Genomic DNA, 22,371 nt, shown 5'->3' on the forward strand with positions numbered 1-22,371 from the left:
ATGCATTCGCCACTCTTTGAGTTAAAAATCCCTGCCTTAGCACCACCCTAACTTTCCTCTTCATTATGAAACTGTTACCCCTTGGCCTGTCAGTATCCATTGTGACAAAAACATATTCTGCACTTATTTTGTCTATACCCTTCATTACCTGAAACATCTCGATCAGATCCCCTCATCATCACCTCCTTTCTAATGTGTAAAGTTTCATCTCCTTCAGGCACTCCTCAAAGAGCTGGAAAAACCAGGCACTCCTCAAAGAGCTGGATGGCAAAGACAACACAATATCAACAAGCTCAAATGAGCTACGATCCTCGTCCTCTTAATGATGGCGTCATAAAAACGAATATGACGTCATTGTGATGTATCAGGTTTGTGATAAATAATTATCTGTGCTTATGTCCGGCTTGATTCCCGCAAACAAAATTCAAACAGCTTGCCGAGTTTCGGAGATAATGGTATTGGCGATTTCCATTAGCGGAGATATTTTGACGTCATAACTTTTTTTTCTCGGAGGAATTTTCAAAATCGGAGATGGTTACTGTCTGCGCAGGGAATTGTCACATATATACGCCAAGTTTCAGGAAGTTTCGATGAAAACTGTAGGCTGTGAAACCAAAAAGTCCACAAGAAGAAGATGAAGAACAACAACGTGAGTAAGACTTAGAGATCCTCCACGAGGATCTAAAAACTGGATGGGAAAGTCGAACTGCTAGCTATACAGAGCAGTTCTATGTAGGCCTGGGATCAATGTAGTTGTTCCATACTGTGTGTATGTATGTATATATATATATATATATATATATATATATATATATATATACATACTGTAAATCAGAAGTCAGAACTAAACACGAATAAATGTTAAGTATCGTGTTCGGCTCTATCTCTCATTGGTGTAGCATCACTTTAAATATTTTAGAATCTGGATCCAGATTTGGATCGTCACCAAAATTAAGTGTTGCTGTCCTTGGCTGGTCACCTCCATCTGCAAAAAAATTCAGAACGATTGCTTGAAAACTGTGGCCAAATATCCTGTGACAAACAGACAGACAAATGAAAAATCACTTATAGATTGACACTTAGCGAAACGGAACGGCACTCAGGAGAGCACATACCCCCCCAGGCTGAATAGTTTACATTTTTGTATGCTACTGACAGGTCAGATCTGAATCCAGACCTTAAGCAAAACCGAATTGACTTGTTCTTGTCACCTCATCAATTCATCAACTTACTTTTGTCATAACTCGTCCACAACTTTTTGAGATCTCATTTGAAACATAGTTTTTAGCCCCATCGCTCAATGGTGAAGAATCACTTTTTTTAAATCTCAGATCCAGATCCGAATTCGGATATTTACAAAAATCGAATCAATTCGTCGTCGTCATCACGCACCCAACCTGTCCACCAAGTTTAATCCGAATCCGTCCACAACTTTATGAGATATCATGCAATATCGTTTTTAGCCCTATCTCTCAATGGTGAAGAATCACTTAAAAACTTAATTCTCATATCTGGTTCCGAAGATGATTCAGATTTTCACCAAAAATTGAATAAATTCTTCCGAGTGGCACTCCCAACCTGTCCACCAAATTTCGTGTGACAATCGTACAGACAAACGCTACAAACTAACATACTGACCGAAAATTTTTTTTCGCCAAGTAATTAGCGTTGATGAATCCAGGTAAGCCAGAAATGTGTTTCTTACGGTATATATCAACAATATGGTGGAATTTGTTAAAGTCATGTTGAAGAAGAAGGAGCAAACTCTTTGGTCACAAATATACATACAGTATATGCATAACCGTGTACGTTTGCTCCATTATAATAGATGTCCAACGAATGGAGGAGCAACAACTACATATCTGCTCAGGTTTGTATACTGTGCGATTGAAACCAAAATGTGGAGGAAGTGGGGCACTTGCATGACCACACCAGGGGAGACCGGTGGCTGTATTGAGGGTAAAGATCATGGGGCTGTTGGACCTGGGTAGCTGCAGATTCTGCACTGCTTTTGGTAGTTGAGACACTGCAGACGAATAAAGGGCAGGCGATGAGATGTGGTTCGGGTGATTCGATCAAGCAAAAAGCTCTGTCCTCGATAAAGTACAGCTTCTGGAGTGTTGTTTAAGCCCTTCTCATCCATAATACTGGAAAGTATTTCCTTTCCACTTTGGAGATCGTGCATGCAGAGGTCTCTGAGGAATGAAAAGGTGACTTACTCCAACTCTCCTGGCAACGACTTCATGACATTAGTCCAATTCATATTTCGTGTCATTCTATATGCCTCGATGACCTTGGCACTACAGGACTGATATAGCAGGTCAGGGATATTCAGCTGGAATCTCATTCGTTGAAAATGGACCTAAGCCACCACTTATCAAGTACACATGCAGCTTGCTGTACAGAATTCCCAAACATAGCTCATCGGTCATATTTCCAGTCGTGGCACCATCCCCGGAGTTGTCACGATGAAGCAATGTCTTTCCATCCGACAAAACAAGTTTCAGGAGGAAATCCAATCTAACCACTTGTTCCAATAGCCACATGGAGGAGGCTAAAGCCGGCTGTTGGCTTGACTTGAATTGGTCTTCCATCGACCAACCGATCTGTCTTGTTGATGAGATGCTCTCATGAAGCTCAGCATCACTTCTTGGCTTCATTTAAATGTTACTCAAATTCCATTGAAAAGGGTTTGTGGCAAAACTGATGCGAACCAACTTCGTCAAACTTTCCTTTAAAGGAGTTTAAGCAAAGCAAAATGTCAAATAATTGTAATCATTATTTATTTGCTGACCAACATGATGGTGGTCGAGTGGTCTACTCAATTGTTATTTCAACAATACCATTGCAGGCTACCCCTTTTGGGTGGTGGTCTGTGGTTCTGCCATATGCTGAAGTCTGTCTTTTTTATTTTTCCATACACTGGCATTTGCTGAGATGTTTAAGGATGAACAAGGAAAAAAAGGGGTGGGGGAGGTGGGAGAGTATGGAGACTTGGCTGGGGATACAGGGAAGGTGAGTAGTACAGTATTCTACAGAAAGTGGGGCAACAGCAGCTTGATACCATTAGGCCTCACCCCATAAAAGTGATATGACGAAGAAGAAGATTTGTTTTCCGAAGGCATCCATTTGTGAGCAGGTCTTTTTGGGCAAAGGATACATGTATTGACACCCAGATCTGTTCCAAGCCGTATTCCCTGCAGTCACACTGCAGATAGAAACCTCAAAGGTTGCTCTCTGCTTTGAAGATTTCAATAAGACCACGAACAAAAGGCAAATTTCCCCAGTACAGTTTGTTGATGAAACAGTTTTGGGGCAAAATGGCTCTGTTGGGAAATGTGGGGCAAAATGCACCCCTTCCACTCCCTCACAGTATAACTTACTCGCTCCTGGTTACATGTTCAGTATCCTAGACATCCACCCCATCTGGCACTCTGGTTAACGGTATAGTGAGCGATTTCAAATGGGAGCATGTCCAGTATACGGCACAAAAGGACAGAGGATGTACTGTATATACTGTACTCACATATACATCTTGCCCACCACTGCCATGTCGGTGTATGTCCCACCCCATGCTCCAACTCATGATGCAGATCATCGGAGCCTCCGAAGCAGTTTCTTAGCACGAGTTATGCTTGGGGGGGGGGGGGGGTTTGCCTTTGCATTCCCAGCAGTCAGCCAGAGCAGGAATTTGTAATTTGTTTAGAGTGCCGGCGATAACTCGCCGATTATTTAAGAAAGATGCCGTGGGGTCTTTGACGTCCACCAACTAATACCGGCACACGGGACGCCCAGTTTAACGTCCATCTGAGGGACGGCACACACAATGATGAATCACCCAGGCCTGTGATTCGAACCAAGGCTAGACAGCTTCGAGGCCGGTATGCATACGTCTAAGCTATCCTGCCAGGCCACTCTAAATCATCCTCAACGATTAATTCAAAGATTATTCTACAGAATGGGTTATGTCTGGCATAAAATCTGGCATGGTGTTGGATTCCCTCGGTTTGTTTAGATCAGTTGATCTCAGGCTAATGGAGACGAGCTTGTACGGTAGCCATATTCGGGACAAACGCATTGATGGACATCAGTTTACTTTGGTGTGAATTACAAGGACGATGTACTTTCATGTCGGTATTTAATGCACAAATGCGTTTACTACATGTGGGATTTGAACCCGCATTCCCAACTTAATAAGCCGTTGGTTCATGTGGGAGCACAAACCAACGAACTCGAAACACTTCGTTGACATATAAGTTGTTTTGTTGGTATATGAGCAAAGGTGCCTTTGATTAAACCATCCGTCGTCATCATACATCTTTATAGCCCTTTCAAATATGGGCTTCTTCATGCTAGGATTAACAGGTCCTTTGGCATTGGGAGAGGGAGGTTGTGGCCTTTTGGGGAAGGAGGGTTGAGGACTTGGGGTTGGGGATGGGGGGAAATTGAGGATTTTTTTTTTTTGAAGAACAATATTTAATTCATGTGATATTTAATTATTCTTTGCATATTATTGTTGAAGTCACATTTTACATTTACCTTGGGTACACCTGCTAGTTCTGTATAAATGTTTGTATTGTTGTAATAGTCAATCATCCAAGATTTTCTGCACCCCACCACCCCCCGACCCCACATCTTCCCTTCGACTCTACCCCGACCCAGCCTGCAAATGTAACCTCCACGCAAGTCGATGTCGCTTCAACATGGAGCTGTACAAGCTTTCCGGGCGCACCAGCGGAGGTGTCTGCCTGAACTGCCGTCACAACACGGCAGGCCGCCATTGTCACTACTGCAAGGAGGGTTACTACCGCGACAGCAAGAAGCCCATCAGCAACCGCAAGGCCTGCAAACGTAGGTGGCAATTGGTGCATCATGTGTTATGTGAACATGTGTGGGGCTTGTAAGAAATTCCTTCTATATTCTGAATTATTGGTTTTGGGATTTTATTTGTGACCCAAACATTATCGATTTTTGGGGTTTTTTTTTCAGAAATTCACAGATTCTAATAATCTCATGTTTCTGGGATTTTTGAGATTATTTGGGATCCGTACATAACGGCATTTCAGGTCTCCGAGTGTTATTCTTAATTCCTGTGCCGTGGAATTCTGGGTTCTATTCGGGAGGTTTGTGAATTTTATTAGTCCCCTAACGGTTTTGCCTGACGGGACTGTAGGTTTGCTCTCCGTCTGTCCACCCGTCCGTCCCACCAGTGGTTTTTTCCGACTTTATTTTTCTTTAACATATTTAACTAAAACTTTGGACATGGCTTTATTATGATAAGTTACAGAACAATGTCGAGTTTCAGGGCGTTTCGTCAATTTTTCACAGAGTTATTCCCTTTTGGATTTAGAAAATGTTACACCGGTCGGGGACATGTATGGGAAAGCAATTCTCCTTGTTTCACTTCGTTTTTCCTTTTGGGATCCATCGATTTTGGGATTTTCAATGTGGTATGGGACACATGTATGATATTTACCCTCACCAGAGGAGAGGGTATGGCATTTGGGTCTGTTTGTCTGTTTGTCCGCACAGAACTTTCGTGTTTTTCTCTGCAACCGCTTGTCGGATTGAGACGAAATTTTCAACATTGGTGCGAATACTCATGTGGAATGTTGTAATGGCAATTATGACGTCATGGGTCATGTGGTGTGGCAGCCATATTGGAAAATGGGAAAATACTTTGGACCTCTATCTCTGAAACCGCACCAAGGAAAAAATTGAAACTTGGCGCACACAGCAAGTACTCCTCATGTGGGATGAGTGTGATTTTTTTTCAATGACAACATAGGTGCCCTCGTTATGCTGTCTTGAAGACCTGGAGGGAAGAAAGACCTGGAGGGAATGACCTAGAGGGGAACTCTGGAGGAAAGATTAACATCCATCTGAGGGATGGCACGCATCTTCATGCTTTTCCCTGCCTGGGAGACATCAGGAGAACAGTTTGTCGCTGGGCCGACATGTAAACCCAGGCGAGATGGCTCAGAGGAGAGTGTGCCTGCCTCGAGGCCACCTTACCAACCCAGTGTTCCTCTGAAGATCCAATATGATATCCCATAAAACCCCGACTTTCAAGGAATCACAATCCAACAAACCCAGTGATTCGCAGGTTTGTAAACGTGTACTGTTCCTACTTTTGTTGCTTTTTTGCTTCAGCTACTCGTATCGTGAGTTTTGCAGGCATAAACTATGGACCCCCAACCATGGTCACGACCTTGTTAAATCACCGGTTGGGTAGCTCCCACTCGTGCGATAATACCACCATTTATAACACTGAGTCAACAGCGATAGATTTACTTACTTTATGAACGATTATTCGGAACGGCATCCCTTTGTAACCTGGGAACTCCCTGTACTGTATTTTGTATAAAACTTGCTTCTCACATGACCATACCAGAATGAAACACTTCCTTAATTTTATATCCATCAACAGCTTATTTTTAACATAGCTCATGGTGAGAGAGTTGTATCGGCTTAAGCATAGCTCACTGCCATCCCGTGACCTAACTCCCTTTTTCTACAATGAAAACAATGGTGAAAATTTTTTTGCAGCAGTTTTCAAGAACATATCCCATGCAAATGTCAGGATTTTACAGTACTTCCTTTGGCAATACCAAGTTAGTAGGTTTAGATTATTAGCCCCCGTTAGACTTAGTCCAAAATGGGGGCTTCTGGATTTGGTCTCGATTTCCGTGTCCGTGCGTGCCTGTGTGTCCGTGTGGCAGCCAAAACACACCCCGCGCGCCACGGAGTGACAACCCCGGGCACCGAGTTGACCCCGACAGGATCCACCCCAAACACTCTGGGAACCGACACGACCTCCACCGACGTCAGCTCACATGCTACGCCGGACATAGCCTCGCTCTCCAGTGTGAGTTCGGACCTGTACACCAGTGGTTCGGTCTCGCTTCCACCATGAGCAGGCTCGCCGATTGCCCCACACATCACGGGCTCGGCCACCTGGCTCACCGGCGCTGTGTTGCACGCCGTCGGTCTCCTGCATTTAAGAGGAATTTTCACCGGGTCCAACCGCGCACCCATGAGTGCCACACCGCAAACCACGGAGGTTGCCTCGCACACCATGGAGCCTTACCCCTCTTCTATACTCTCTTTCCACTGGAGTAAAGCTATATTCACACCAGCATTATGCTCTTCCTGGCCATTATCATCTATCAAACATGTCCCCGTGGAATTTTCCTTTGTCCCACCAAAGTTAGACAAACATGCCATTCCATTAATTCGTGCTTCCATTTTTTTTTAATCAATCGTTCATGTTTTTTATTTATTCGTTCACCCATTTTATCAATTTGTTCCCCCCATTCTTTCACTATGTTTATTAATTTCTCCCTTCATTTGCATTTTCGTCTCATCCATTTTATTTTCAAACCACACCCCCAAATCGTTTTTCATCTCAATCATTTAATTACTCATTCCTTCACTACTTTTATTCATATCTCCCGTCATTTCTGTTTTATTCTCATCCATTTTTCCATTCAATTTATTCATTTGTTCCATTAATAAATTAAACAAGTCCTGGTTGGACAACACACCCGCTTCCTGGCTCAATGGCTCGGGAATGGTGGAAGTCACTACCCTCGTCTCCTCACCAATCCCCAAACCCAGCTTGCTTCCTTCATCATCGCTGCTTCCTCCTCCTACATAATCTTGCACATCCACATTTTGTGCAGTGGCTTTCTTCCCACGCGTGCCAAAGAAACTCAAAACAATTTTATTTTTAAATTTGCAACACGATCCCTTGCACTCTCCCGACACCAATTAACTACAAATTGAGAAGTCCTCGGGTTCCAAATCCCACATTCCTGACACCAATGTAGCAGACGGCTCAACTAATGTAAAGCTCATCCCACAATGTCCCGAGCGGCTTAACTCCTGAGGGGACGTTTCAAATTAATGGCGGACAAATTAAATTAAACACGTGCACGGATCGTGAAGAGAGACATGAAAACCTTACTTCTTTAAAAACCAATGGGTTTATTTCCCGAACCACAATAAAAAGAACGAAGGATGATGTAATTGCGACGGAGGAGATGATGGCAATCATTCATAGAATAGGGAAGAAAAGGGGACACAAAATTGATAAGAAATAATTATGTACAATGAGGTAAAAGAAATCTAAAGAACCAGGTACCTCACACTGACGGGGGAAAAGGGACCAAAACAGGGGGACTCAGCGCTGGTGGTAGTGGGGACGAGCAGGCAATGAACAGGATGATGAGGAGATGAAGACTCATGGCCAGATCGACAAAACGGGCAAGGCAGGAACAACGAAATGGGCAGAGGCAGGTAAGCAAGATGAACAGGTACAGGATGAAGACAAGCAGGCAGGATGACCCAATCGGAGAAAGCTCTCCTCTTTTTCCTGAAAACTCCTCACACATTGATGGTTCCCCCCTCAGGCTCGCGCTCCCAACTCCCTGCCGCGTTCTCCTCAGACCAACTACCCGATCTGGCTCCTCCTTCTTTTGTCGCGGGGTCATGCTCCGCCCCTCCGAGGCGATCCAGAACTCCATTTCCTGGGAGGAGTCAAACGCTCCTCCCCTCGCTCTCGTGCAGAGTCTCCCGGCGCCATAGAGGTTGTACACACAATTTCCTTAACCATCATCCTGAGCGAACTATTTATTACCACACACCACCCCCTGGATGATGCACATACAAACAAGACATCCTTAAGCTGCATGTCCGCACTTATTGCATCAAGATGGGCTAACTACTCGTACATAGATATTGCTACTCTATACATTCCTCTCTGCTCTATGGGAATATCTACCCTCCCAACAAACGCAACAGCATAAATCAGATTAATTTTTTAATGATGTCGGTGAAGAATCACCAAATTATCATTTGGATTTGATGGTCTCCTGGAGACTCTCAAGCTTGTTCAAAGCAGTAACAGACTCGTAGGCCACTGAGAGAGGTGAGAGGTGAAAAAAAGAGTTATCATATGAGGATGACCATTACAGCAGACTTTTTCCTTAAGTTGTAAGAATCAGTCAGCAAGGCATGATCATTGTTTAAACAAGCGTTCTCTGCACAGGGGAGGGTACCTGGGTTTTCAGCACACTCTACGTCATCCATCACTGTGAACCAACAGACCACGGCAGGAGCAATAGGCATTCTGAGTTTGGTTCCACGAGGGTCGGGGTATCTCGTGTTTCAACACATTACATGTAATCACAATTAGATCTAATATATGGCACAAGGCTTGGAATTTTGAACTGTTTTTTGTTTTAACAAAGCAAATGATTTATTTGTCACTGGTTGGAATGTAAAACGGAAGACTTGAAAGAAGGCAGAAATAATGGAGTTTACATTTAATAGCTACATGAGCTCAGGTAGGTTCTTATATGAGTTCTCTTTAATTCACAGATTTGGTGTTTTTTTTTTTTAATGATCTCTAATTCCTCCATCATGATTTTTGGGAAGCATACAAATTATATTTTGTTGACCCGATAATTAAATATGGCTAATAGCTACCTGTTAACACAAGCAAAACAATTAGTCAGGAGTTCAAAAACTGAAGGATGAGGTTCTGGGTATCCATCCATCATTTTCCAATTTATTTATTTCCATGTAGAATGAAGAACTAGTTTTGATGGTGAAGGTCCAGTGTCTTATGCATTGTCAGACAGGAAGAACAATGGACGAAAGCAACAGGATGTTGATAGAGGTGTGCTTAACCGTCTTTGGAAGCAAGGGGAAGCTGACATTTCGGGCATTAACTCTTCTCTGTTTCCCCCTTTATTTTGCTCCGACGAAGGGTTAGCGCCAAAAACGTCAGCTTCTCCTTGCTTCCCATGACCGTTGGCATATCTCAATCAATATGCTGTTGATTTCATCCATTATTTATTTCTATGTTTATGGGACATTGTCCACATCCCATCAGAGTTTTCATTCTGTATGTTTTGTCATAGTACACTTGATTTAGACATGACTGTGTAAATTACCCTGCACACGTGACGCGAAAAGCGGGGGTTAAACAATTGGTTCACTTCGTCTCTCTGTCTGTCTACAAAAGTCAGTTTATGATGGAAGAACTACTTCATTTCAATTGAATATTATATTTTGAACATGAATTTGAAAACGAACCCGCAATTTAGAAATACTTTGGCTCTGAAGTCGTTCCGATCGCGCATGCGCAGGGAGGAGTGAGAAAACTTTTTTACTCTGTCTGTCTGGCAGTCAAACGAAATTGAAAATCATTCCAAAGAGGAAACGTACTGTTTTAATGACATCCTAAAGGACACAAACAACCTTTAAAGGCCCGGTCACACCTTGACGTTTTAGCCAACGTATGCCGATTTTTGAATTTTTTTTCTAAAACGCTGGCACACGTTGAATACGTTATGGGTAAGTTTTTATAACATTGAGAGCACGCTGAAAAACACTGCCATACGTCATTGTACGCTGGCTTTAAACGTTGTACTTTTTGGTTGTCCTCAAATTTTTTCATGCTTGAAATTTCACGACGTATGCCGGCGTATGACTCACACGTTCCGCTATGCTGGCCACAAGTTGTATGCACGGTCTGCGATCGTTGACAGACGTCAACACATGCTACTTGTAAGTTAATCATAAGTTGAGACACGCCGAGGTAATGTTTAGCGTACCCGAAACTTATTTCTAACCTATGATTAACGTGTTGTTGGCACGTTACGCGATCGTTGCCACACATCGACAGACGTTACTTTTAAGTTACTCATAGGCTGAAAGATGTCGGTATAATGGATCGTCCTTGCGTCAGCGTCCACGGCCACGGCCAGGACACTTATTTGCAGCATTCTTCAAACTTTTCTTCGGCATGACGAGGATGTTCACACTTCGATGTCTAGCTTGGCTATGATTCCAATTGTCCATCGGCAGCGTCTATTTAAAATAGTCGAGTTTGAGCGTTTTAACACGTTCAGAAGAAACGCTTCAAATTTCCAAACCCCAGCGTCAAAAAAACAAAGGCGAGTGACAGCAATTTAAATCGTTCATTGTAAACAATGAATATAGCTGAGTGGTACCGTTTAAAAGTCGTTGAGTGTAAAAAAAATCCAATTGTTGAGCGCAAGTGTCTACTTTCAATAGTGGAGATGCAGCCATTTAAATCGTTGAGTTTATCATTTAAATCGTTAAACGCAAGGACGATCCATCATAACCCACACCCTCCCCCTCACACTCACCTACTACTGCCAACATGAACAAACTACTACTAATACTAATACTAATACTGATACTGATACTGATACTGTTACTGCTGACATGGACATCGACTCAAAAAGGACTCGAAAACACTGTTGGGTTCCCCTTTTATGAGCAGCATTTTTATATACCAATTCCCAAAACCGCTGGGAACACGTCTTGATATGGCAGTTGTAAGCTAGAAACACGTTCATTTATTTTTTTTGTCGACCGGAAGACGTCATTGGAATACGTCTACATACGTCGATGTGTGTTGGGACTACGTAAAGAATTGGTTCAAAGCACGTCAAACATAAGTTAGAAATAAGTTTCGCGTAAAAAAGACATTACCGCGACGTGTTTCGACTTATGAGTAGCTTATAAGTAGCCTTTGTGGACGTGTGTAAGCGTCCACATATCGTGTGTAAAACTTATCCCCATCGCATGCGGAACGTGTGTCATACGCCGAGTACGTCGTAAAATTTTGAACATGTTTAAAATTTCTTGACGTACTCTACTTACTACGACATATGATAGCATACTTTAACGTTCTACTCACGTATACCAAACTTACTCATACCGTATTTGACGTGCCCCAACGTTTTTGACACATTTTTCTTAGGTCGGCATACGCTGGCAAGATCGCCAAGGTGTGACCGCGATGTTGTCACTTCCATTTATACGGCAGTTATGATTCGAATCATTGTGCGTCAGCCTTTTAATAGGCTACGTCACGACATCGTCGGCGATGCGTGCAACGCGCGATGCTGAAGTTAGACTATCGTTGGGCATCGGTTGTGTAGGCCGACAACAGGTTCAGCATTCGTTGGTATAAGTTATCTATAACACAACGAAACGTTCTGTGTCCGTTACCAATGCGTTATACATAAGACCAAGTCGCTATGAATACGTCCGAATCTTTAAAAAAAGACATTAAAAGTTCAACGTAAGCCAGCGTTTTACATACATTTTAATACGTTGCCATCGCTGGCTAAAACGTCAAGGTGTGACTGGGCCTTAAAATCATTATTTTATTTCAAATGAATAATACACTTGAACACAGTAGAACACAAATCACCATTTAGCACTTTCAAAACCTTTCGTTTCGGATGGAGTAATTGAACAAAATATTGAAGCATTTTACATCATCTCGAGCAATCAAGTTTTCTGCTTGTCGACCTTGCCCATGTCCCCTTTTTTCTCAAGATTCCCTGGGGTAACCTGTTCTATGAACTCTCTTGTGGCTACTCAGTCTATGTCTCTTTAGCCAGTGCAAGGTGTGCTCAATTCCTTTTAATTATTGGTACTTGTCCTGAATCGCTGTGTACATCTCAGGATGTGATCAGTGATCAGTTGGTGCAAGGTCCTGAAGGAGGATAACTTTCCAGAGCTTGCCATCTCTAATGATTTGCCTCATTTTGTTCATATAGGAGTTTCCGGCGATTGTGCAGTGATGCTAAAGAAAATCCACCAGTAACAGATCTTTCTGGCGGAATTTCGCAAGTGTTCCAAAAAGTAGCACTTTTATTCCCCCAAATTACTCTCACCTTCCCATTTGATTTCCACACCTTGAAATTATTTGATGGCAGAGATTGATCAAAATGATTCCACTGCATGGATTCTCGTTTGGTTTCTGGGTCAAAGTTTGCTACCAATCGTGCTTCATATTGTGACAAAACGGGCCTTGCCGCTTAGAATACTCCAAAACATTCAGGTATCACTCCAAAACACACTCATCTGGCAGACACTGTTCAAGTGAAATGGTGATGGAGAGTGGCCTCAACGAAATAGGGAGTGATGGAGGATGGACCCCAAATACTACAGCAAGGCATCTTATCGTGTATGAGCAGTCGTTCATCACGAGGTGATGCCGATTTCTGGTTTGACTGCAGTTGATGGTTATTTGTAAAAAGAAAAAAGGTTTATATTCAAGGCTCTTCCTATCAGGTCAACTATGGGATCATGCGCTGGAGCAGTGCGTCGCTGCATCCACTTTCGCCGGTACTCCAGGGGCCTCCATCTGACCATCCCCCAGCTAGATGCTTGGCCCATCCCCATCTTCTTGAGATGCCGATCAACCTGCTGCAACCACGAGGCACGGGGTCGGCCCATTGGCCCCCTCTACTCAAGAGGCTCCCTCGCTGAGAGAATCTGGTGAGCAGGATCAGCGTCAGGAAAACAAGCCACATGTCCATTCAGCCGCAGCTGACACTCACAGACTAGGCAGGTAACAAATCTCATTTGAGTCTCTCTCAGCAACCGCTCGTTGGACATAAAGTCCGACGAGCGGTAGCCAAGGATTCTCAGAAGAGACCAAAGGAATTAAGTCTCCGTCTCAGATCCCTGGTCAGAAAACAAATCTCACATCCATAGAGCAAGACTGGAAGCACCAAGGACCTGAAGACTCGGACTTTCGTCCTCCTGCACAGGTACCGGCAGCGCCACACCCCATTATCCAGTTAATCCATGACTCCCCAGGCCTGACCCAGATGTCTGTTGACCTCTGGCTCACAGCCACCAGAGACATGAATATCACTGCCAAGTGACCAGCCTGTGGTCAGTATTCCTATCCCACATGAACAAAGCAGCCCCAATGCCTAACTATGGGGTTTGAAGGGGGCAGGAACACTCTCCTAATCCTACACGTATATACAATTGTGATATCCTTGGAAATTCTTCTCTACCATTACGGTTATGTTAACGTTCTTGTTGAGTCGGCCGGCTCTTATTCTTATGGGCTAATAATTTTTAATAAACATGACTATTTTACATCCTACTGTACATGGAACTTGTTGTATATTCAGGTAGCACCTGTAAAACTGAGAAGAGTTGTGTAAACCATAATGTGCTATTGGATAACCTAATGAGGATAACCTGTTTTCTTTTTGGAATGACGTTTATTAAGTGTGTGTGTGTGTGTGTGTGTGTGTGTGTGTGTGTGTGTGTGTGTGTGTGTGTGTGTGTGTGTGTGTGTGTGTGTGTGTGTGTGTGTGTGTGTGTGTGTGATCACCCATTAATTCAAAGGTTGTACAGTGCTTGTAGAAAGTCTAGACCCCCTTTCAAATTTTTCACCTTTTGTTGCCTTGTAGCCTGGAATTAAATTACATTAGATCAAACTTTTTCCACCTTTATTTACACATCGTAACACATGTTACACATGTTACACATATTTACACATGAAAAACAAATTGTACACATTTCAGAAAATTAATTAAAAATACAAAACAAGAATATATTGGTTGTATAAGTGTCCACCCCACTTATAATAGCAATTGTAAATTAACTCGGGCATAGTCGATCACCATCAAAATCAAACACCAAGTTAATTGGCCTCCACCTGTGTTAACCCTTGGAGCACAGTCAAGACAATCATAAAGAAGTGCAAGGTGTATGATATTACCAAGACCGTGCCAAGATCAGGTCGTCCCTCCAAACTGGAGGACCGAGCAAGGAGGAGACTGATCAGAGAGACCACAAAGAGGCCAATGGCAACTTTGAAAGAGCTACATGCCTTGATGGCAAAGACTGGTCATCGTGTACATGTGACAACAAGATCCCAAGCACACCACAAGTCTGGCCCGTACAGTATTGAGGCACGAAGGAAGCCATTACTCAAAAAAGCCCACCTTGAGTCCCATTTGAGGTCTGCAAAAAAACACTCCGGAGATTCTGAAGCCATGTGGCAAATGGTATTTGGGTCTGAGGAAACCAAGATGGAACTTTTTGGCCTGAATGCAAAATGTTACATTTGGCGCAAACCCAACACAGCACATCACCCAAAGAACACCATCCCTAATGTGAAGCATGGTGGTGGCAGTATCATGTTATGGAGATGTTTCTCATCAGCAAGGTCTGGGGCACTTGTCAGGATAGAAGTGAAAATGGATGGAGCAAAATACAGAAAAATCTTCGAGGAAAACCTCCTGCCCTCTGCAAGAAAGCTGAAATTGGGACGGAGGTTCACCTCTCAGCATGATAATGACCTGAAGCACTCAGCCAAAGCTACACTGGAGTGGCTAAGGAACAAAAAGATAGATGTCCTTGAGAGGCCCAGTCAGAGCTCCGACTGAAATCCAATCCAAAATCTGTGGCATGACTTGAAGATTGCTGTCCATCAACGCTCCCCGCACAAGTTGACTGATCTTGAACAGTTTTGTACAGATGAATGGGTAAATATTGCTCAATCAAGGTGTGCAAAGTTAGTAGAGACCTAACCCAACAGAATCTCAGCTGTAATTGCTGTCAAAGGTGCTTCCACCAAGTATTAACTCAAGGGGGGGGGGGGGGGCACTTAGCCAATCAAGAGATTCTAGTTTTTGTATTTTTAATTAATTTTCTGAAATTTGTGGAATTTGTTTTTCACTTGGAAGTTGTGGATTACGATGTGTAAATAAAGGTGGAAAAAGTCTGATCTTATGTAATTTAATTCCAGGCTACAAGGCAACAAAAGGTGAAAAATTTGAAAGGGGGCGTACACTTTCTATTGTCACTGTATATAGTTGGTTTCAAACCCAGAATGAAATATCTGAGTTTTGGGAACTGCCTCTCGTTCTTTTAAAATTTTTAAATGTGAAACCTTTCTCGGATTTTACAGGCAATGAAAATAAATAGTGATGCCTTCTCTTATGATAGATTGCATGGAATGGTATGAACACTCTTATGCAGTATTATTATTGTTATTATTACTAGTAATCATATAAAAGCCCATCAAAAATGACAAGTTGGTATTATTTTATTCAAAATATTCAAGGAGACTGGAAGATATGTTTCGCAGCAAGAAGCGTTATAATAAAACACACAATGTACAAATGTGACCATATTTTCTTTATCATCTGGGACGTTTTGTTTCGATGATACGGCCTCGTGAGAGTGCCAAAGTCTGAAGCCTCGGCCTAGCGTCAGGTGTGATAAAACTTCTTTATTGATTTGACATCCTATGTACGGACGTAAGTGAACACTCGATTTACTCTATGCATGTTGCACATCATGTGCAGTTTCATCTCCCTGTGCCTTGTATTTATTATTTTTAAAATGCTTCTGTTCATCGCCCTTGAGGCTTGGTTTGCAAGTCACCATCGACAATTCTAATAGAAGAGAAGTAATGACTCTTTGATGAAAAATGTTTTTCAAGTTTATTTTTTTTTATCCTGAAAAAATTGACCGCAGTGAACACAGTCATGTTCAACGATTGGCCTTTAAGACCCGACTTAAATCGTCCTTAAGGGGGACAGACAAATACACATTGTGTTTTGTATAGGTAGATTATTATTATTATTATTATTATTATTATCGAGGTACCCATGCTTTGCATGGCAGTGGCTGGACAGCCGGTTCATGAAGGACTTGCGCAAAAATGACGAAACTACAAATGTCACGGCGCCACAAAGGTAACTGGGAATCCTCCGCGGAGCACCACATCCAAAACACCAATCTTGATGAGGTTGAAATCGACTTTAATATCACTCATCACACAACGTGTCCGACTGGGCCAAAAACCATCCATGCCTGGAATGGCCCCTGCTCGGTAACCCCGTGCCCACACAGACGTGGAGGACAGAACAACACAATTGCGTGGGTGGAACCCCGCATTATTTCCTGATTCTCCCTCAAACTCAGTTTCTCTATTTTCATTCGAAACAGCATCATTCCGATCACAAATTAATAATATCCCATTAATATAACAAAATGCAATTTTACAAACCGTTACGTTTTGAGAAGAATCGGTCCGGACGACAGGAGGACGACAACACGCTTTGTCCCATCTCCGCCATATTTCTCTACTCCTCTTCTTCTTCACCAATACCATACATCATTGTGAAACGCCCTCATGTGTCCAAAGTGGAATTGGCATGTTCATCGTAATTATACGAACACGACGCAACATGTCCCTTTTTCTTGAAAACATTTCGAGACTGCAGAATTGAATTTTGAAATGGTAAGGAAAGAAGTATGTAGAACAGAATGCATAATAGTAATTACGTCATTTCTTGATACCTTCACACTCCAATCAGTCCCGTTTAATTATCGTTAAGTTGGAGAACATTGACCACAATCACTTATGATAATATTAAATGTAAGGAACGAAATTATGGTTTTTCACATTTAGTAGTACATGAGCATTTACCATTTGCTTAGTCGTTCTCACACCAATCCGAGCATCTCTCAAAATCTTTGAGCCAAGCAGGTGGTCTTCTAACCCTCATGCTCCGTGCTGGACTTGCAACCATTTCGTTCCTTTCATTACCTCTGCCACTGGAGGTGAAGGAGGTTATATTTTTACCCCCTTTCTGTCTGTTTGTGTACAGGACATCTCAAAAAGTTGTGGACAGATCTGGATGAAATTTTATGGACAGGTTGGGTGTGTGACAAGGACGAACTGATTAGATTTTGGTAGATTGCATGGCTCTTCCTATCAGGTCAACTATGGGATCATGCGACGGAGCAGTACGTCGCTGCATCCACTTTCGTTCTGGATCTTTTTTCAGATCTGGATCTGGATATGAGAATTATTAAATTTTTTTAAAGTGATTCTTCATCATTGAGAGATAGGGCTCAAAACTATATAGTACTGTATAGCATGATATTTCAAAAATGCATTGGGCCCGATGTGTTCTCGTGGATCAGGCATTACGTAGTGGAGGTATGCGCTCCACCAGGTCAGGTCAGGTATGGGAGCATGCACCAGAGCAGCGTGTCGCTGTGTCCACTTTCCGCCGGTACTCCAGGGGTCTCCGTCGGGCCATCCCCCAGGCAGATGCCTGGCCCATCCCCATCTCCTTGAGATGCCGATCAACCTGCTGCAACCACGAGGCACGTGGTCGGCCCATTGGCTTCGTCCACTCACGAGACTCGCTCGCTGAGAGAATCTGGTGAGCAGGATCAGCCTCAGAAAAACGAGCCACATGTCCATACAGTAGCAGCTGATGCTCACAGACCATGCAGGTAACAAATCTCATTTGAGTCTCTCTCAGCAACCGCTCGTTGACACAAAATCCGACCAACGATAGCCAAGGATTCTCCGAAGAGACCTGGTACCAAAGCAATTAAGTCTCCGTCTCAGATCCTTGGTCAGAGTCCAAGTCTCACATCCATAGAGCAAGACTGGAAGCACCAAGGACCTGAAGACTCGGACTTTCGTCCTCTCACACAGGTCCCAGCATGCCACACCCCATTATCCAGTGAATCCATGACTCCCCAGGCCCGACCCAGACGTGTGTTGACCTCTGACTCACAGCCAGCAGAGACATGAATATCACTGCCAAGGTAAGTGAATCTCTCCACGACCTCAACATCCTCACGACAAACAGGCACAGACAGGACAGCAGCATCCAAGATGTCCTTGAAAGCCTGGATCTTAGTTGTGACCCAGGAAACCCGTAATCCCAGCGGCTCCGACTCCTCATTCAGCACCTCGAGGGCCCCCAAAAGGATATCTAAAGTCTCCGCAAAGATGACTGCATCATCTGTGAAATCAAGGTTAGAGATCTTAACATTCACAAACGATGCACCGCAGCTTTATCTCTCCAACATCCTCCCGAGAATCCAGTCCATACAAGTACTGAGAAGTGTGGGGGCCAGTACACACCCCTGACGAACTCCAGTAACAACTGGAAATAAGTCAGAGATGGTATCAACACATCTCGCAGCACTCTCAGTACCAGAGTGGAGTTCAGACATCAGATCGATCAGTTTTGGTGGCACCCCACGAAGACCAAGAATCCTCCATAGGGTTTCCCGATTCACTGAATCGAACACTTTACAGAGATCAACATAGGCTACAAGCAGCCCCTGCCGAAACTCTCGTCTGCATCCGGTGAGGACCCGAAGAGCAAGGATACGGTCAATCGTTGACCTCTTTGGTGTAAAGTCTGACTGCTCTGGACGCTGGTGCTCAAGCAGATGGTGGCGAACCCTATCGAGAATTATCCGAGCAAAGACCTTGCCCGGCACTGAGAGCAGCGTCACCCCTCGGTAGTTGTTGCAGTCTTGGCGATCACCCTTCCCTTTCCAGAGAGGGACAACAAGGCCCCTCTTCCAGTCAGTTGGGATGATGCCTGTGTTCCAGGCATAGCACAAAACTGCATACAACGACACGAGTGCAGCATTTCCACCAGCCTTGAGAAGTTCAGCATGGACGCCACAGATCCCTGGAGCTTTACCCCGTTTCAACCGGTTCACCGCAGCCCGTGTTTCCACAAGCGAAGGTGGATCACAGTTGATTGGAGGGTCAGCAACAGGGATTGTAACACCCTTGACGTCCAACTCGACAGCTGGTGGATCAGCCTGGTACAACTGCTCAAAGTAACCGGCCCAGTGGGCCTTCACTTCAGACTCCTCTGTCAAGAGCCTACCACTCTCTGCTCGAACTGCAGTGCTCCGAGGGATGGGCTTAGATGAACGCAATGCGCGAATTCCCCTGTAAGCGGGACAAGAATCATTTGACCACAGGTGATGCTCTTTCCCCTCACAGATTCCTCACACATAGGCCTCCTTGTCCACCCTCAGTGCACGTACAGTTTTACGCCTCAGCTCCCTGAACAGCTCAGCTCTCCCATTCAGCCTGGCCCTGCGACTCTGGTCAATGGTATCCAGTGTCCCTTGAGAGACAAAATTATTCTTTGCCCCACGGTGAGTTACAAGACATCCACCGGCAACATCAAGGACGGTGGTCTTGAAGGCACTCCACAACTCTTCAGGACCTCCTAAAGCACCCAGACTCCCCAAGTGTGCACTCAGCCTGTTCGCAAACTCCTCAGCTACTCTCTCATCCTTGAGCTTGCTAACATCCAGCCTCGGCTGGGATGGTACCATTCTCCTGGATTTAAGGTGCAACTTCAGAATTGCTACAACAAACCCGTGGTCAGTATTGAGGAACTGAGCACTCCGGTAGACCCTGCAGTTCTGGATCATCCTCCAGCGATCATCAACGAGCACAAGGTCAATCTCCTTTGCCACACCGCCAGCGTTGGAATACCAAATCCAGCGATGAGCTTGTGGGCGCTGAAACCATGAACCAGCCACCCTAAGTCCATGACTTCTTGCAAAGTCGAGTAACTTAGTGCTATTCTGGTTCATAGTTCCTGACCCATGGGGACCAACACACACCTCATAACCATCGCTATCAGTTCCAGTCGATGCATTGAAATCCCCCAAGACGAGAAGTGTATCTCGTCTGGGGCACTGACCAACCACAGACTCGAGCGTGGCGTAGCATGCATCCTTCACCCTGAGATCACTCGCCTCAGTCAGAGCATAAAACAGAGGCCAGGGAAATGACACCTAAGGAGTGACGAATCCTTCTTCTCATAATTTCCATCTGTGACCTCATTTCCACCTGTGACCGGCGTTATTGCAGTCTCTGGATAGAGGGCCAGGTGCGATGCGTTCCATTTCTTCCCATCACCGAGTACATATGTGCCTGGTCCAGTTTTCTCCAGAATCGGCATCCGATCAGTGTATTTTGTGGTCCCTTCCCTCACATGTACAGGTTTCTTTGCTCGCACATAATCCTTCGGTTGAAATGTCGGAATCTTCACTCCCCTTCTTCGGTCGGTGTACTCCTTGCTTTTTGTCATTCTTTTCATGACAGTGTCTCTCATGTTCAGGAGCGGTTCGGAATCACTGACGACCACAAATATGTTCAGCTTGGTGCGCATCATCCTTTTGTGGAGAAACTCGAATGGCGATACACCAGTCGTGGCATGTGGTGTTGCCCGGTAATTTTGAAGGAATTCAGTCACTTGCAGGTTTCCAAGGCTTACGTTCTTGGTCCACATTCTGCACACACTCCTTCAGCACTCTGTTAAACCTTTCCACAGCACCATTAGTTTGGGGGTAGTAAATGCTGGAGCGACTTTGCCGTATTTCTTTCTCTTCCAAAAACTGAGAGAAGGCAGTAGAAGCGAACTGTGGTCCATTGTCGTTAACAATCCAGCCGAGCACAGGAAAGCAGTAACGACCTCTGTGGCGATACTTGAAGTAAATGTCACCCCAGGTCAGTTATTGTAATAGTCGATCAGGGTGATGGCATCACGGCAATCCCATGTGCCAAGTTTGAAAGGTCCAACAATGTCTATTTGCCACCTTCTGCCATGGTTCCCCGGGCAGCTCGACCGGCTGCAGTGGAGCTGGGAACGTTTTCGCGTTGTTTTTTTTTCCGCTCAGTTGGCAAGATACGCAAGACGATAAAATAGATTGCACAAGATTGTCCATTTGGGGCCACCGGTATAAGTCACAGAGGCGCCGTTTCGTGTGCACGATGCCCTGGTGACTTTCATGTGCCAGGTTGACCACTTTGGTACACAACGACAGCTGTACAACAAACGGGTCCCTCGCAACACACGTGCACTGTCCACGGCCAGTTTCATGACAGACAGCGAAGTATGAAGCAAACTCGGGTGCAACTGCTTCCCTTGAGTTTCCCCAGCTTTTCCCGATCTGGGTGCGCAGCAGACACAATTCCGGGCAAGTTTCACAGGCAGCAGAGAACTCGGGTACAGACATAGCAGTCAGGGCAGCCAAAATAGCAGCAATCAGCTCAGGTTCATCCTCTGCGTCACAACTGGTAGGCAGAGGCAGTCTAGACAGACGGTCTGCGGTGCAATTTCGTTTTCTAGGGTGATATGTCACATCATAAGACTCAGTACGCCTTTCTAATTCAGAAACGCTTTGTTGTGAGGTTAGCACAGAATCACCGACAATGTGACATCACAACGCTTTGATTAAGTCCATTCCTAGCAATGGTGAACCAGAATTAACGACGTAAAATATGGCTGGAGTCGTAACACCATCATGAAAAACTGTGACATGTAGACATCCCAGTACAGGTAAGTCATCTCTTGAGTTAGTGACTAGTTTGACATGATTCTTGGCAAACTGCAATCGGCAAAATGTCTCTGGTACAGCTGTAGTGGCAGAATCGAGACTGGGAAGCCAGTATCCATGTTGAGCTCGACAGTTGATTGGAGGGTCAGCAACAGGGATTGTAACACCCTTGACGTCCAACTCGACAGCTGGTGGATCAGCCTGGTACAACCGTTCAAAGTAACCGGCCCAGCGGGCCTTCACTTCGGACTCCTCTGTCATGAGCCTACCACCCTTGGTGGTAATTATTATTAACAGTTAATTATTATTAACAAAGAACAAATGCAGACTGAAAGATGAAAAATAAGGAGTATTAAAACGATGAGC

The 22,371-nt window shown here is 44.3% G+C and overlaps 1 protein-coding gene across 5 annotated transcripts in view; it reads left to right on the plus strand.

The window, feature by feature from the left end:
* Positions 1 to 22,371, plus strand: part of LOC147011819 (netrin-1-like) — a 194,021-nt gene that overhangs the window by 108,270 nt on the left and 63,380 nt on the right. For all 5 annotated transcript variants that reach the window (XM_085857095.1, XM_085857096.1, XM_085857098.1 and 2 more), the window contains exon 3: positions 4,663 to 4,851. In XM_085857095.1, coding sequence (XP_085713221.1) covers positions 4,663 to 4,851 — 189 coding nt within the window. The remainder of the gene's footprint in view (positions 1 to 4,662; positions 4,852 to 22,371) is intronic.

The sequence above is a fragment of the Eptatretus burgeri genome, chromosome 15 (genome assembly GCF_056783735.1).
Source record: "Eptatretus burgeri isolate ZD-2024b chromosome 15, Ebu_testis_v1, whole genome shotgun sequence".
NCBI lineage: Eukaryota > Metazoa > Chordata > Myxini > Myxiniformes > Myxinidae > Eptatretus > Eptatretus burgeri.